At 37.7% G+C, this 14,968-nt stretch overlaps 1 protein-coding gene across 5 annotated transcripts in view; it reads right to left on the bottom strand.

Annotated features, from left to right (window-relative positions):
- rps6ka3b (ribosomal protein S6 kinase, polypeptide 3b) overlaps positions 1 to 14,968 on the bottom strand; it is a 35,345-nt gene that overhangs the window by 14,064 nt on the left and 6,313 nt on the right. For 2 of the 5 annotated variants that reach the window (XM_079602547.1, XM_079602548.1), the window contains exon 1: positions 3,008 to 3,345. The exons of 2 other annotated variants lie outside the window; for them this stretch is intronic. In XM_079602547.1, the coding sequence (XP_079458673.1) occupies positions 3,008 to 3,340 (333 nt within the window). In that variant the 5' untranslated portion in view covers positions 3,341 to 3,345. Of the gene's footprint in view, positions 1 to 3,007; positions 3,346 to 7,617; positions 7,743 to 14,968 lie in introns of those variants that run through there. One more of the 5 variants, XM_079602551.1, reaches the window with a different exon arrangement.

The following is a 14,968-nucleotide window of genomic DNA, read 5'->3' as shown; positions in this document are numbered from 1 at the left end:
GCGCCCAAAACCGATTACTTCCCAACTATATAGTATGCGGAAAAACATTACGCCATAAGAGTAGTATATCAGAATACGTAGTATTCGAAAAACAGTATGCGAAAAGTCCCGGATTACCAACTACTTCCGCCGAGATTCTGAAATGCGTATTCGATGGACACTTTACTATCCCATGAGGCCACAGGAGGAGATTTATGAATGGAGGTGAAGCGAGGTGATCTACATAAGTTAGTTATTAGATTATACTTCCAAAAGTCAGGACATTTTCAATCAGAATGTATTCAAAATGAACATTTATTGTTGCATGTTACTATTGCATTCTCTTCTCAATTACGATTTTGGAAAGAAGGCTGAGCAATGTGCAGCAAGTTTGTATTCCATTCCGAACACACCCTAAGATTTCAAACAATCCCTTGTGTAAAGCTCACAAGAGTTGTGTAAAGTCCACTTCCACGAAGATCCCCAAATTCCCTCTTCCTCCCATCTCCAGTGTTATCGCTAAAGCGCATGGAACCATAAATACCTCAGAGTCCCACAGAGAGCGATGTGGAAGCGAGGCCAGCGAATCCTCCATCCTGTTCCAGCCCAAATCACTCTGGCATCGTGTCAGCCTGGGATCCCTCAGAGCAGCCAGCATCCTGCCATGAGGTGCCGGATCTCCGTCCAGCCCTGACAGCGTTCCTAACCTTTCTGTCACTTCCTGAAGCCCCGTGGGCAAGTCTATGGTATAATGGTGTTGCCGTCTAAGTCCAGTCCAGTCTGGAGAGTTTGTCTCTAGCATTTAAACTACGTGTTCCCCTGAAACAAGGTCTGTTTAGATAGTCAGATAAAGAATTGAACCAGTTGCATTCCCCTTCAGATGCCTTGGCAAGTTCTTGCTGAAAAGCATGGGAAGGAACTTGTAATCTTCCTGGGAAGCATCCAGAAGTCTACAACGCATCAATGCAAGCTCCGTTTTCCTGATATAGATATGAGAAAATCATCGAACCAATCGATGAAGGAAAAGAAAAGCAAAGGGAGGGAGGCAGGATCACCTGCACCATGTTAAGCACATACAAGCATCCAACCAGCAGAACCTCCCCGCCTCTCTCCTCGGCTCTCGCTGAGCATAATTCACACCTCATCTCAATGTCGCCAAGAATGGAAACTGATACTTCAGAATGAGAATGAGACGCTAACGCTTTAGAGTCCAAATGAAAGTTGATAGAAATACAAAAGGAGGCATTTAAAATCAGAGCCATGTGTACTACAAAGATCAAAGGTATACAAATAAGTGTTAAAGGCATGAGGCTTGACTCCAGCATGCTTTAAAGTGCGTTTGTGTCCAGAGCTGTTGTCCAGTGTGTATGTGTGTGGATTGTGGTGGAAGTGTTGTGTGCTTGTGGTGGTAATTTAGAGACTGTGATTCAGAGTACAGATGGTGACAATACAGGATGTGCATTAGTATTCATTTCGTTTAACAAAATCTATGACGAAAAATGTTCGTTGACAACCTTTTTTTCCATGTCCAAGATGAGACGAGGAGACACCAACGCCATCAAACGATAACTGTGATTATATCAACATTAAATATCATTGACGAAAAAAGACGAGACTAAAATGTAGTTAAAAAAATAAGTTGGTTTTGGTCAAGTTTTGTTTTTAATCAAATAAAAGGGAAGACAAAAAATCACAGACTGTTTTTAGCAAGCCGCACACAACAGACCAAATATTTGTTTCTCAACTGGTTTCTTCACACACAACATGGCTATTTTCATGGCGAAAGCAGAATAAACAACATAATTCATACAAATAACAAAAAACTATATAAGACATTTCAGGTTAATAAAAGATAGAAATCCTAAAAGACATTTAGGCGATACTTTTTTAAATACATCAGTTAAACACATCTCTGAATAGAACCGTTGTCTATTTACATTAAAAACATCGCAGTCCAGTAAAAAATAATAGTCAATAGACAATAGTCATTGTAGTTTGACATGGAAGGCATGATGGTGGTTCTTCACCTTTTAATAAATAACCATGTGTACAAGTACTGTGTGACCTAAACGGCATCTAGTAAAAACAACTTGATCATACCTTGATTTGAAATGAGTAAAAAAAAAAAACATTCTTCTTATACTAGGACTTATTTCATGAAACTTATTTCCTTTGCATCTATCCCATTCCATCTGCCACACGTTGTTTATGTAGGAATTTATTACAGCTCTGAGTTCAGAGGGTGGAATTTGACATTTTGAAATATTCAAGTTAAAAGCCTCCTTCTCACAGATTAAAAGTGTGTAAAAACGGCACCTTAAGGGGTACAACAGCTTTTTTCCGGAACAGTACCCTTAAAAGACATCTTAGTACCTTTTTTTACCACTAAAAAAGTTCGTAGTAGTACCTTAAGGTACGTATTGCTACTCTTAGGTACTAATAAGCACCTTTTATGGGTAAAAAGGTACAACAATGTCCTTTTAAGGGTACTGCCCTATAGCGAGAAGCTGTTGTACCCCTAAAGGTCAAATGTACACACATTTTTATTATGTTTTGAAAAGAAATAAAAACAGAGTGGCTGGTGAGTTTTTGTATGTATAAAGATTTTGTTATATATATATATATATATATAAGAATGAATATAAGATTCATTCATTTATATTTAATCTTTTTTTAAATTTTAAATATATATTTTGGCAATCAAATGGTTGCTAATAAAATTGATACTCATTTGCAATTATTGTTACTTGTTAGTGTGCGGGAGTTCCTTGTTTTTTTTTAAATATATATTTTGAATTTTACAAAATGCCTACAAATTGTATCGAAGAGAAAAAAACACCCTCAAACTCAGATTAAAACATAAAAATATATATAATAATAATACTATATAATTGAATACATGTACATAATACATTGAATACAAAGTTTGTTTTGAGTGTCTGATACATGCCTTCCGGAGGTACACGTCAGCTTTGGGGCAAAACAGAAACCCGATCACTGTCCACAGTACAGTAGTAGTAGTACTCACCGTTCTGCTGGGGAATCTTTCAGGCTGTCTCTGAAACAGCCTCCGTAGAGCCTTCAGCCTGCATTGAAGCATGCGGATCACTGCCTCACCAAAAACAAGTGTCCAGGGCTTAGTGGCCGCCATACCGCTATAGTGCCCTGCTTCTGCCTCTGGTCTGGAGGAACCCGGTCCAAGTGAATGTGCCAAGATATGCAAGAAGTTGTAAGGAGTGAGAGCCTGGATGACAATCACGGACTCACGGGGGGGAAAGCCCAGTCCTGAAGGAGGGAGTGTTAAAGCCAAACTGGGAGATTCCCCTCTGCGAACCCACCAATCCCTCCAGTACATAGTCATGGAGATCCCCACACACTTTCACAGCTGACCAGTCACACAGAGACACATACACACACACTCTGCCTTGTTTCAGGATGTTGGGCTACAGCTGAGATTAGCAACACCTGTTGTAAAGTCCAGTGGTGCAATACAAGAACTGTCCCCTACAAACAGAGACCATAGGTGTGCAGAACACACAGTGAACTTTCAACGAGCTCCACAAACACCTAAGAAAAACCACAGCTGGTTACAAAAGTAATCAATGTTGATATCTATACAGAGCGTGGTTTATGGCCATTGTAATAAATAATACTCACTGCGGTGTTTGATATACACACAAACCATAGCAATATAAAACGGATGTATAAACATTCATATCTGCCTGACAAAAAAAAAAAAGTCCCTGCTTGGATTTAAATAGGCAAACGCTTAATAGTCTATGATTGGATCATTATTGCAGTAATTATTATGTTTTTAGCATGTTAAAGAAAGAATGTAAAAGAATAGTGGGGAGGGAGCATGAAGATTCATTTTCACACATGATTCTAGACCTTAAATTCATTGATAGTCTTTGGGATGTGCTGGAGTAGACCTTACAGAGTGCTGGACTTTGCATCATCAATACAATATTGACCAAAAATGTATTCACCTCTTGATGGAAATAAATGTTGTAATGTTATTTCCATCAAGAGATGCATAAACTTTTGGTCAAGATGTTGTGTGATTCATGTGTGAAAAATTATTCTTCATGCTCCCTCCCAACCATTCTTTCACAATTTGAGCCTGATAAATCTTGAAAAACTGACTAATAAATCAACAGAAAAATTTACTAAATATTGTCTGAATAATCACCCTGACAGATACAAAAAGTAAACTTCCTTTACACCATTGGTTACCAAAGAGGACAGAGGGACAATACCAGCTTATGGGGATCTCCAAAGAGGAACATACAATCCACTCAAACTCTATTTTCCACCTCTCCATGCTCGTAGATCCTGTCAGCTGCACGTATGGAATTCTGGGAGTCAGTTTCACTAAAGCCGCTTGCGCAACACAATTAACAGCTCGGCTGGCCTGGCTTTGAGGACCTTGAAGTCAGAAAGGCAAACTCTATGCTCCATAAACAGGACGCCACACTCACCATTTTCCACTCGGATGACACAAGCTCATCCAACAGCTCTGAAAAGAGTACATTATCATGGTACGACAAGAGTTTCCTATTGCGATAAGTCAGGTGCCAACAAACAGAAGCAGGCCGTGGCAAACTCGGTCTGATTTGAACTGTGCTCTGGGTTTTGCGTCAGTGTGAGCGCAATGGGTTATGCAACTCAACGGAGTAGGTTTCTGACCTCAGAGAGCAGCTGTGAAATCTTTGAGGATCCAGTTTCTCTCATTGTACTGATGAATCTCAAGGTCAGTCGTAGTGAATGACACAAGTGAGAGTTTGACGCTCCATTCTAGAACATGAGATAAAACATCTTAAAACTCAAGACGTCAGAGGCAGGTGCACCGTGGGGACTCAGAGTAGACTAATATATAAGATATAAAACATAAGCACCTAAATAAAAGCATGACAGCCTAATGGTAAATTAAAAAAATATATATTATCTATGCTTTATGCTGACATATTGAGCTGTGAAGCTTGAATAAAACTTGCAACATTTCCTGATTCCTTTTGCCTTCATTAATTTCTAATTTTTCCACTATTTTTAATAAAAATGGCAAAAGGCTGTAAAATAAAAATAATTTAAAAAAGTTTCTATAAATAAATAAAGATGAAACACAATATGCATTGATATATATGAATATTTACCATGATTATGAAAAAGTATTTTCTTCTAGTGCATCAATGAATTCCTTCAATAACATATCCTTCAATAACATATCCAATTTCAATCTATATTCTTAAGAAAAATGAAGTGTGTGCATTTTTTAAGAGACAAAAAAAGATTTCTACATGGAGCAAATGGAATGGAGATGGAGGCATAATTTATTCATACATTTCCGAGAGGGGGACAGGAAGATCAATAGAGCTAATCAATTATAAGTGAGCTAGTGTCCTCGACATGGTCCGACTCAAAGCTTTGGCCCACAGCACTGAACACTCTGTAATATTTCAACTGACAGAAACACTTACGAGCTGAATGACTAATCCAAAAAGATGTCTGAAGATGACTAGGGTAAGGACCCACAAAACTCAAAGCATGTATTCTGGGTTTCTGCGGTTTATAAGGGTCAGAGGTTTGAATTGAGCCATGACCAGTCAAAAACAAAAAACTGATTATCTGGTTTCCAGGATCCTCTGGGTGGTTCAAGTCACAATAAAACCGACTGTGTTCAAACTGGGTTATATTATTTTAAATGTTTCCTTTGTGCTTTGTGTCCAACTCAATCTCAACTTCCTGACTATTTCTGTGCTCCCTGTGAACTTGAATTGCCCGGAGAGCAAAGAAAACATAAAAGAGATTAAAAAAAGGACAAAAAGAAAGAAACAAAAAAAAAAAGAAATGAAGGCTCTGTCCTCCTAGACGAGGCAGATAATTCAAAATGTCAATCTGATTCATCGGATTTTGACAGATGTCAGAAAGAAGAGACACACAACACAAAACACCAAACAGACAGTCAGCATTGAATGAAACATGTCAAAAACACATCTGATTTCTGAAGGATCATGTGACACTGAAGACCAGAGTAATGGCTGCGAAAAATTCAGCTTTGCCATCACAGGAATAAAATACATTTTTGAATATATATTCAAATAGAAAACAGTTATTTTAAATTTTAATATTTCACAATATTACTGTTTTACTGTATTTTTGCCCCAATCTTATGAACAGTAGTGTACTGTATATACTAATACATTTTTATGTGATACAACATTTAAAGTAATGTTAAAAGTAAATTAGGCTACTTTAAATAGTATGCAGATTCATATTAAATATACATTAAATAAATTATGTATTATGGCTAGAAGTAGGCTACTAAATGTAATAATTCATTTAAATTAAACATTCAATTTAAATTTCTTTAGATTTTAAGGTGAAATACAAGCCGTATGTGTTCTTGACAGGTTTCATTTAAGCCATATAAACTCACTGTGCAACATACAAACACTCAAAACCACGTCTCAAACACAAACACACGTGTGAAAATAAAATATACTAAAATTGTTTGTGCCAAGTAGCCTATACTATAAATACATTAACATATGCATGTGCTTAATAAAAATACCCTGCAATTGTTCTTTTGGTATACTTATAGACTGTTAAATTGTAACAACTACTTTTTTTACTTAATGCACTTTTACTGTGCGGAAGTAGGCTAGTGCTGAGGTCTAACAAAAGATACAGTATATACGTTTATTTGTGCTACATTTATTTGTGCTAAAGTGGAACCATTTCAAGTATAATTTATGTACACTTAAATATCCTATACATTTAATTACTTATATTATACAGAAATCATACAATCAATCCTTTTTAAAAGTGATATTAAAACACATTTTAGGCGTAATATTAAAAAATGTGCATTGTGCAATAAAGAAATACTCCAAACAAAAAGTTTAATTATAATTTTATATTACTTCGTCTTAAGAGATATGAATATAAATATGTTAATGGGTTTGAAGTATAGGCCTACTTAGTATGAAATAAATGTATTTTAACTAGATTTTGGTATAGGTTTTATTTACTAGGGCTGGTCTGAATAAAGCCATTGACAATGTCTCTATTAATTTTGCTTCTCTGGGGCCTTTTTCTGGAGCCAAGTCCACTAATTGAGAAGTTCAGACCATGCTGAACTCTCAGTCTCTAGGGCACAAAGCCTTCGCTCATTAGAGAAAAACGCAACAAAAGAACACATGCACAGCAACACAAAATCCAAAATAGAAATCACGAGAAAGTGTGGCCAATGATAAAACACAGCGAAGCCGAGGGAGATTCCTAACCATTTCATGCCATAGACTCCAAAAGCATTCTTCCGAAAAATGAATGTTTCAGCCCTTTGATGTGGTTCTTCCTGCTCAGAGCACCAATGAGCAAAGAATCCCCCACAAAGACTCAAACTACATTGTTCCATCTACACAATACATCCTTAGTACATCATCAGTTTCCTCCTTTATGCCCTCTTCCCTTAAAGTCTCACCCTTAAAAATAAGCTAACGCTTTATATCAGACCCGCTTAACCTTTAGAAAGCATATGTGAGCTGAATATCAGCACATGCAGCAATATTCGCAGAAATACAACTTTTACCTTAATCTCGCTAATATTTCAAACTGACAATACCGAAGGGCTCCTACCCGCGCGTTTCTCGGTCTAATCCGCAGGGGAAACATTTTCAGCATGGTCCTGTCCACATGTCAGTCACTCGGATAAACCAGAACCCTTGTCCAGCGTGGTCACTTAGGCAGTCTGACCGTGGTCGGGTCACACATGCATACAAAAGACAAGCAAAAGGAAACGCCTGCCCAGGAAGGGCCTACAGCTGCAGGTCAGCACTGAGATTAGAGCATGTCCTGCCCTGGTTTCCAAGGCAACACCTGCACAGGAAGAGGCACATGTGTCCAAATAGAGCATCAATAATATATCAGCCTTGAACATACATGCTCATACACTCAAGTGGGGCTGTATATGAGTGTGTATACTCTATATACGCAAAAAGAGTCTCAGTTTCCTGTCGCTGGGTCTGGCACACATCCTCCACATGATAATGGCTAGGAAAGTCGCAAAAATTCACTTTTGGGACAAACTTATGTGTGGTGCCAAAAAACAAAAAGATACTGTTAAAATGTCAAAGAGCATTTCAAATGTGTGAGACATTGAATGATTTCTGAAGGATCATGTGACACTGAAGACTGGAATAATGATGCTTAATTCATATATTATAATTACATTTTTATATATATTTAAAAAGAGTAAATAGTAATAATATTTTAATATTTCAGTTTTTTTATTGAAAACTGGTCTTTTTTTTTATTGAGCCTTGGTGAGCATAAGAGACTTCTTTTTATAAAAAACACTCCCAAACAGTAGTGTACTAAGATATTTTAAACATTTTAAGTTAAAATACCTTTAAATTATACATATTTTTAAATGTGTTATGAATTCATATGAATTAACTAAAAAGCAACAGCATAGTAATACATTACATTTAAATATATGAATTTGGATTTTAGTGTGAAATATGAGCCTCATTTCCTATCGCAGGGTCTGATGCACATCCTTCACAGTAAAATAATGCTTTGAATGGCCGTCGCTAAAATTCATGTCTGGGACAAAAAAAAAAAAAAATATGTGTGAGACCCTTTTAAACACTAATGTGTTGTTAAAATGACAAAGAGCATTTAAAATGAGCGAGACATCGAAAGAAAGATCTTTTCCAGCTGAGATTCAGTCTACGTCAGATCATCCTGGGCTGATCCAGGTCACGTGGCGCCGGATCAAGTTCAAAGTTGTGTGTTATTTTTTCATCTGCTTCACCCGACTTCCTGTGCTGAATGACAGAGCAGGAACCCTCCCGTCGGCCCCCTGTTCTTGGAAAGCTCTCAGGAAGTTAGACACCCTGACGAGGGCATTACATCACCTTCAGATCCTGACCTCAGATGTAAAATCCTCCTCTCACGCGTGGAACCGCGCCAAGACTGCCTCCCAACACGCCTTCAGTTCAGATGTGGAAAAACATCATCCTCATCTCCTTTTCTCAGAGGGAAATGTGACATCAACTCTACTGTTTCTCAGAGTTAGAGAATGATAAACAGCACAGAGTGCTTAAAGGTACAATATGTAAGAATTTTTTAATAAAATATCCAAAAATCACTTGCACAGTGTGATATTGTGAGTACACAACTGCAGAAAATATATCTCAAAAGTTCCCAAAGATTTTTAATTTCAGAGAAATTCCCATTTTAAATAATGGGCCGTCCCAGAATTTTACTTGTCGCCTGTCAATGACGTAATATCAGTGTTATCCCTGGTTTCCGGCCATTTCAAAGATAAATGGTGTTTCCACACCTGCCAATGATGGCTGAATTGAGAGGGAAAAAATTAAATAAAAATAAAATCACCAGCCATGAATATTTATTACTGGCCAATAAACTACATTCTGCAATATTTTTTATATCCGAAAGTTTTAAACAATTTCTATAAATAAAATATATAAATAACTGATTAAAGAAATATTTATTAGGCTATTGATTAATACATACATATATATATATACATTATGTATATATATATATATATACATAATGTCATATATGATATTTACATTTATTCAAATTTATTACTGTGATTTATCAGTGTCACATTATCCTTCAGAAATCATTCTAATATGCTGATTTACTGCTCGAGTAACATTTCTTATTATTATCATTGTTGCAAAGGGTTGTGCTGTGGATTCTTTGATGAATAGAAAGTTCGAAAGATTTTATTTGAAATAGAAATCTTTTCCAAAAATGTCTTTGTCACTTTTGATCAAATGAATGCATCTTTGCTGAATAGGAGAAATAGAAGAGATATATTTTTTAAAATCTTACAGACCTAACACTTTTGACCGGTATATTTTAGCCTTTCTTGCCTTTGACATGCCTAATGAACTTCCACATACCATGTCCTTCACACAGCGCAATGGTGGACAGCACTTACTCATCCTGACACAGCACAGACTGCAGAAAATAGCATTTTCTCGGCGATTCTCCTCTGCTGCTTCTCAGACGTGTCCGTCTTATCAAAACACTCACTGGAGTCATTCACAATTATTGTCTTTGTGGCACTGGGCCACTGATGTATAGGAGATGGAGGGCGTTTTAACTGCAGAGTGAGTGTTGGCGAAGGAGACATTTGCACTAAAGCCAACAGAGACAAGATTAATGGATCCCTCTCTCTAGATCTCAATAACATTTCAACAACCACCCCCCCTCCACAATCTCTCAAGTAAAACAGCTTCTCTTCCTCTGCCTTCAATTTCCTCTCTGGCTGCCACTTTACTTTCCTTGTTTTTTCACATTTCTCTGTCATGTGTTCATCTTGGCAGTGCAGACCAGGGCTTAATGATAAGAATGGCCCAATGGATCAAAGTCAATGTCAGAGAGTTTTAGACCACTTGAAGCTATCATTGCCCGTCTGAAATAGTACTTGCGTTCTAGCCATCTTACATTTGTTTGATTGCATCCATGTAATGTAATCTATATAGCGGGGTTAAAAAGACATTTGCACAATATGCCATAACTGTTTTACATCAGAGCTGTCCAACTATAAAAAATATATAATATTATAATATGAGATCATTTATTTTTACCTGATGCATACAGAAAGCAGAATGTGTTTTTTATTTTAGAATGTGTCCCCCCCCCCCACCCCCACACCCACAAAAATCTTAGTGACCCCAAAGTTCTGAACGGTAGTGTATATTATGCCTATCTATTCTATATACATATACCGGTAATTATATTTTTCCCTTCACAAATAAATATTTGTTGCTAAAAATGTATACGGTCAAGCGGCAAAGGTAGGGCAAATCATTGTTGGTGCCCCCTCATCATCACCTGAGATACAGAAGACCTTCTGGGTCCTGAAGGCTCTAAGTCTGCCATGATAATGAGAGCCTGTCCTTAAGGAATGAAGATGAATCAACTCTCCCACACTTATTCAGCCCGGAACAAAGAGCAGAGTTTAACACAGATTCCGAGGGTCTCGAATCTCTGCACAGTCACACACCGCGTCTCTGACACACACCCACTCTTGCTCTCTCACACATACAAAGTGTCGTCACACCGCTTTTGTGTCCAGGTTATGTGGGACGTTAGAGGAAAGAGCTTCACAATGAGAGATCCACAGGAAACCTTTAGTGAGAATTAATGGCATTACCCAGCATAACCTCTGTGTGTGTGTGTGCATGTAACACACATAGATCCACAGACCCGGTGAACAGGCAGAGAGGGCCATCACTCCCAGCAAGCTCTATTGATCCTCAAGCATTAGAGGACTGTAAGTCACCAGCTGTGACCCATCACGATGCCGCTGTAATGGAGGATGGGATGGGGAGGGATTGTGACTGAATCATCGCCTGGTCACGCCATCAGAATCATGTGCAAACGGGACTTAATAGATTTGTCAGTAAACAGGACCATGTTGTTAATCAATTCAAAGGGTATTATGGGTATTTTATAGCAATTGCTGCAGGATCATATGACCTATTACTGAAAATGGATATGATTTTGGTGGTAAAAAAGGTTTTCATAAATATCTTAATGTTTACTGTGTTTGTATACGGGTATATACAGTGCACTCAACAGACTCTCTAATGGGATCTAATTTGTCTTGAAAGCAAAAATACATTCTATATTTAGATCGATAGTCAAAAAGAAGTAAAAAAAAAAAGGTCTACTTTAAAAATGGTAAAAACGGTTAGCAGAGCTTTTGGTGAGTTTACTGAAAAAGCAACAAAACATAAAAAAATAGTGCTCATGTGTCATGAGTATAAGCCTGGTCCGAGTAAAGTCCCATTTCCCTAATTGTTTCCCCTCTTTGCTATCACTGTCAATAAAAGATGCAAAAAGACAAAAAAAATAGATATTGTGGGCAAGGCTGTAACCATGTCTTGAACATTGGCGGTACCAATTTTTGGTTGGTAATGTAATGGTCTTGAATTAATAATGTTAATAAACATTTAAAGAAACAGAAATTTCACCTCAAAATAGCAAAAAGTCAAGTATGTTAAGCATGATTTGTTAAGTGAACTCACCTTAAGAAATAAAGCAGTGGTCACATTTACAGTTACTCTGCGAAAGGAATTTAGTTTAAGGCCAAAACATTTGCCCAAGCGGATTTCACAATGGGTTCAAGTTTGTCATGCAAATTCACCACACTGACCAATACAATGCTGACAAAGCATTATTATATTTCTGACAGTGGACAATATATAATTTTTGCCGGCAAAATTTTGCTGAAATTTCGTGACCTTAAACGTGACGCCTTGAAAGTGTTAATTCACGCAAAAAAAATAATTTCTGTCATCGTTTACTCACCCTCGTATTGTTCCAAACCTGCGAGACTTTTATTCAGATGAAATCTGAGAGATTTCCGTCCCTGCCTACACTCAAAGTCTGTACACCCAAAATGTTCATAAAAGAGAATGCAAAAAAGAGAAATCCATTTAATCCAAGTCTTCTGAAGAGACACAATTGCTTTATATAACGAACAGATTTAATTTAGGCTTTTATTCACATATAAACATTGCTCAGTGAATGTATATTGAGCACTCAAATCTGGTAAACAAAAGCTAAAGATCCAATGAAGTTAATTCTCGTGTGTCACGCCAGCACATTTGAGTTTCAGCAAGAACCAATAATGTTTGTTCTCACGCGTCAAGCAACTATGGATGAGCTTCTCTTTACAATATTTGAGTGTTATATGCGTGTTTGTTTGTTTGTTGATTAATGTTTATGTGAATAAAAGCCAAAATGAAATCTGTTCCTCAAATAAAGCGATCTTATCTCTTCAGGAAACTTGGATTGCTCGATTCATACTTTACAACCTCTTTATGAACGTTTTGGGTGAATAGACATTTAATGGAAGGACAGAAATCTCTCAGATTTTGTATCAAAGATGAATGAAAGTCTTAAGGGTTTGGAAGGGTTTTTGTGTGAACAGACTCTTTAAAAACACTTCTCTGCACCTGCATGCGGTATGATTCAAGTCTGTTTAGTACAATATTCCAATCCCCAACCTTAACTACAAGCAATAGTAATAGTGGTCCTTGCTAATAACTGAATCTGCTGCAAATTAAATTGCTCTCTGAGTCATTTTTAAGCTGAGGTTGTTATTTAACCACAGCCAGGCAAGTTCTGTGAATCAGGTGTGCAGGGCCATGCTGGAAGAGTGAGTCAGTGTAGATAAAAGACAGCATGATGTCTCGGCACTCTCTCACACAAATGACTGCAGAAAAAGACAGAGATGGGGAGAGAGAGAGAGCGAGAGAGAGAGAGAGAGAGAGAGAGAGAGAGAGAGAGAGAGAGAGAGAGAGAGAGAGAGAGAGAGAGAGAGAGAGAGAGAGAGAGAGAGAGAGAGAGAGAGGGAGGGAGGGGGAGAGAGAGAGGGAGGGAGAGAGAGAGAGAGAGGTAAAAAGAGGCAAGAGTGGGTGTCCGCAAAGCGAGAAAAAGTCAGTCCAGATGGCCAGAGAAGATTAAATACCATCTGCCAGAGAGATCTGGAGACATAGCCAAACATTAGCACAAACAAGCGACACACCACACACCCCGCACACAGACATGGATGATGCTGGACACATACAGTACATCAGTGTCAGGGTCCGATCACGGCACCTGGGAAGCCGACGGACAGTCATAGTTACCCGATATGGGGATAGTTGTAAACACTGCGAGCGAGCGTTTCAACTCATTTTGAATTGTGGGAGAAAAAAAAGAATTGTCTCCTCTTCTCTGATGGAGTTGCATTGGTCGTACAAAATGTGTTGGTCATTTTTCACCAGCATTTCTCTAGCATATATCTAGGGGTGGTGGAGTGGATGGATTAACGCCACGGCTTGCAACCAAAAAGTCTGAACTATGGAGAATCGTGAGTCATCATTACTGTGTGCACATAATCCCAGGTCACTCCAGGGAAATGTACTAGGTGTACGCATTGGATTAAAAAGTCAATAAAAAAAAAAAAGTCTACTACTACTGCTTTTCTTAATCACTTTGGAAGTGTGTCTGCTAAATGCTTTACATCTATATTTAAATGAATCACCTTAACATGAGCTATATTTATTCACCAGGGGGAGCCAGTGAGCTGCTAATTGGAGTGATTCACTGTTTTGCATCTGTGTTTTGGTAATGAATTTAAATATGATCCCTTTATAAACTCTCAAATGGCTTCCAGATAAAGTTAAATGGCTGATTGCAAACTAAATAGCACATTTTCACTCCTTCCTTCCTGTTTTATTAGCCGTTCTGAGAAAGAGAGCTGCTTTGAGCCCATTTAACAGAGCACATGACTAATGCATTCACACACTCTCCAATTCATTAACTCTCATTATGCTACTGAAATACTGTTTACCATCATACGCCCCATTAAACACAGGGATCGGAACATGTCCAGGTTGAACACACGTACGCAAAGACAAAAAAACAACAACAACAAAAACTACAGCGGTCTACTAAACAGACACACACAAAAATACAGCCACATTCATTAATACAGCTGACCTTTACACTTGTACTCTTCTATCTGACAAAGACACAGTGCTGGACCATTTCAATTTCAAATAAAAAATGAATTATATTTAGCTTACATAAATGCATTTATAATATTGCATAGGTCATGACAATTAAGTATATTCCCTTCCCTCCCACAATTTCTAATTACCATAATGGTAAAAAATGTAAATTACTGTAACTCCCTGTCCCAACCAGAAGATGCGATGTCGGGACACGCGATAAAAGGTATCTTTTCCATGTTAATTTGAGTTTGTCCTAACCAGCAATGGCGATACACAGTGAGAGACAGGGAACAACAACTTACAAAGTATGACAATGATAATGTCAGGGTCAGGGACTGATTATGTTAAAAGAATTGAATATAATTTTGCATGACCTTTAAAGCCATACTGAAAGTGTTTCGAATGCAGTGCACTCGCAGAGAGACTCCGCC

The sequence above is a fragment of the Phoxinus phoxinus genome (genome assembly GCF_949152265.1).
Source record: "Phoxinus phoxinus genome assembly, chromosome: 24".
NCBI classification, from domain to species: Eukaryota; Metazoa; Chordata; class Actinopteri; order Cypriniformes; family Leuciscidae; genus Phoxinus; species Phoxinus phoxinus.
Note: the sequence above shows the minus strand (reverse complement) of the source record. Positions and strands in the feature narration are given on the sequence as shown.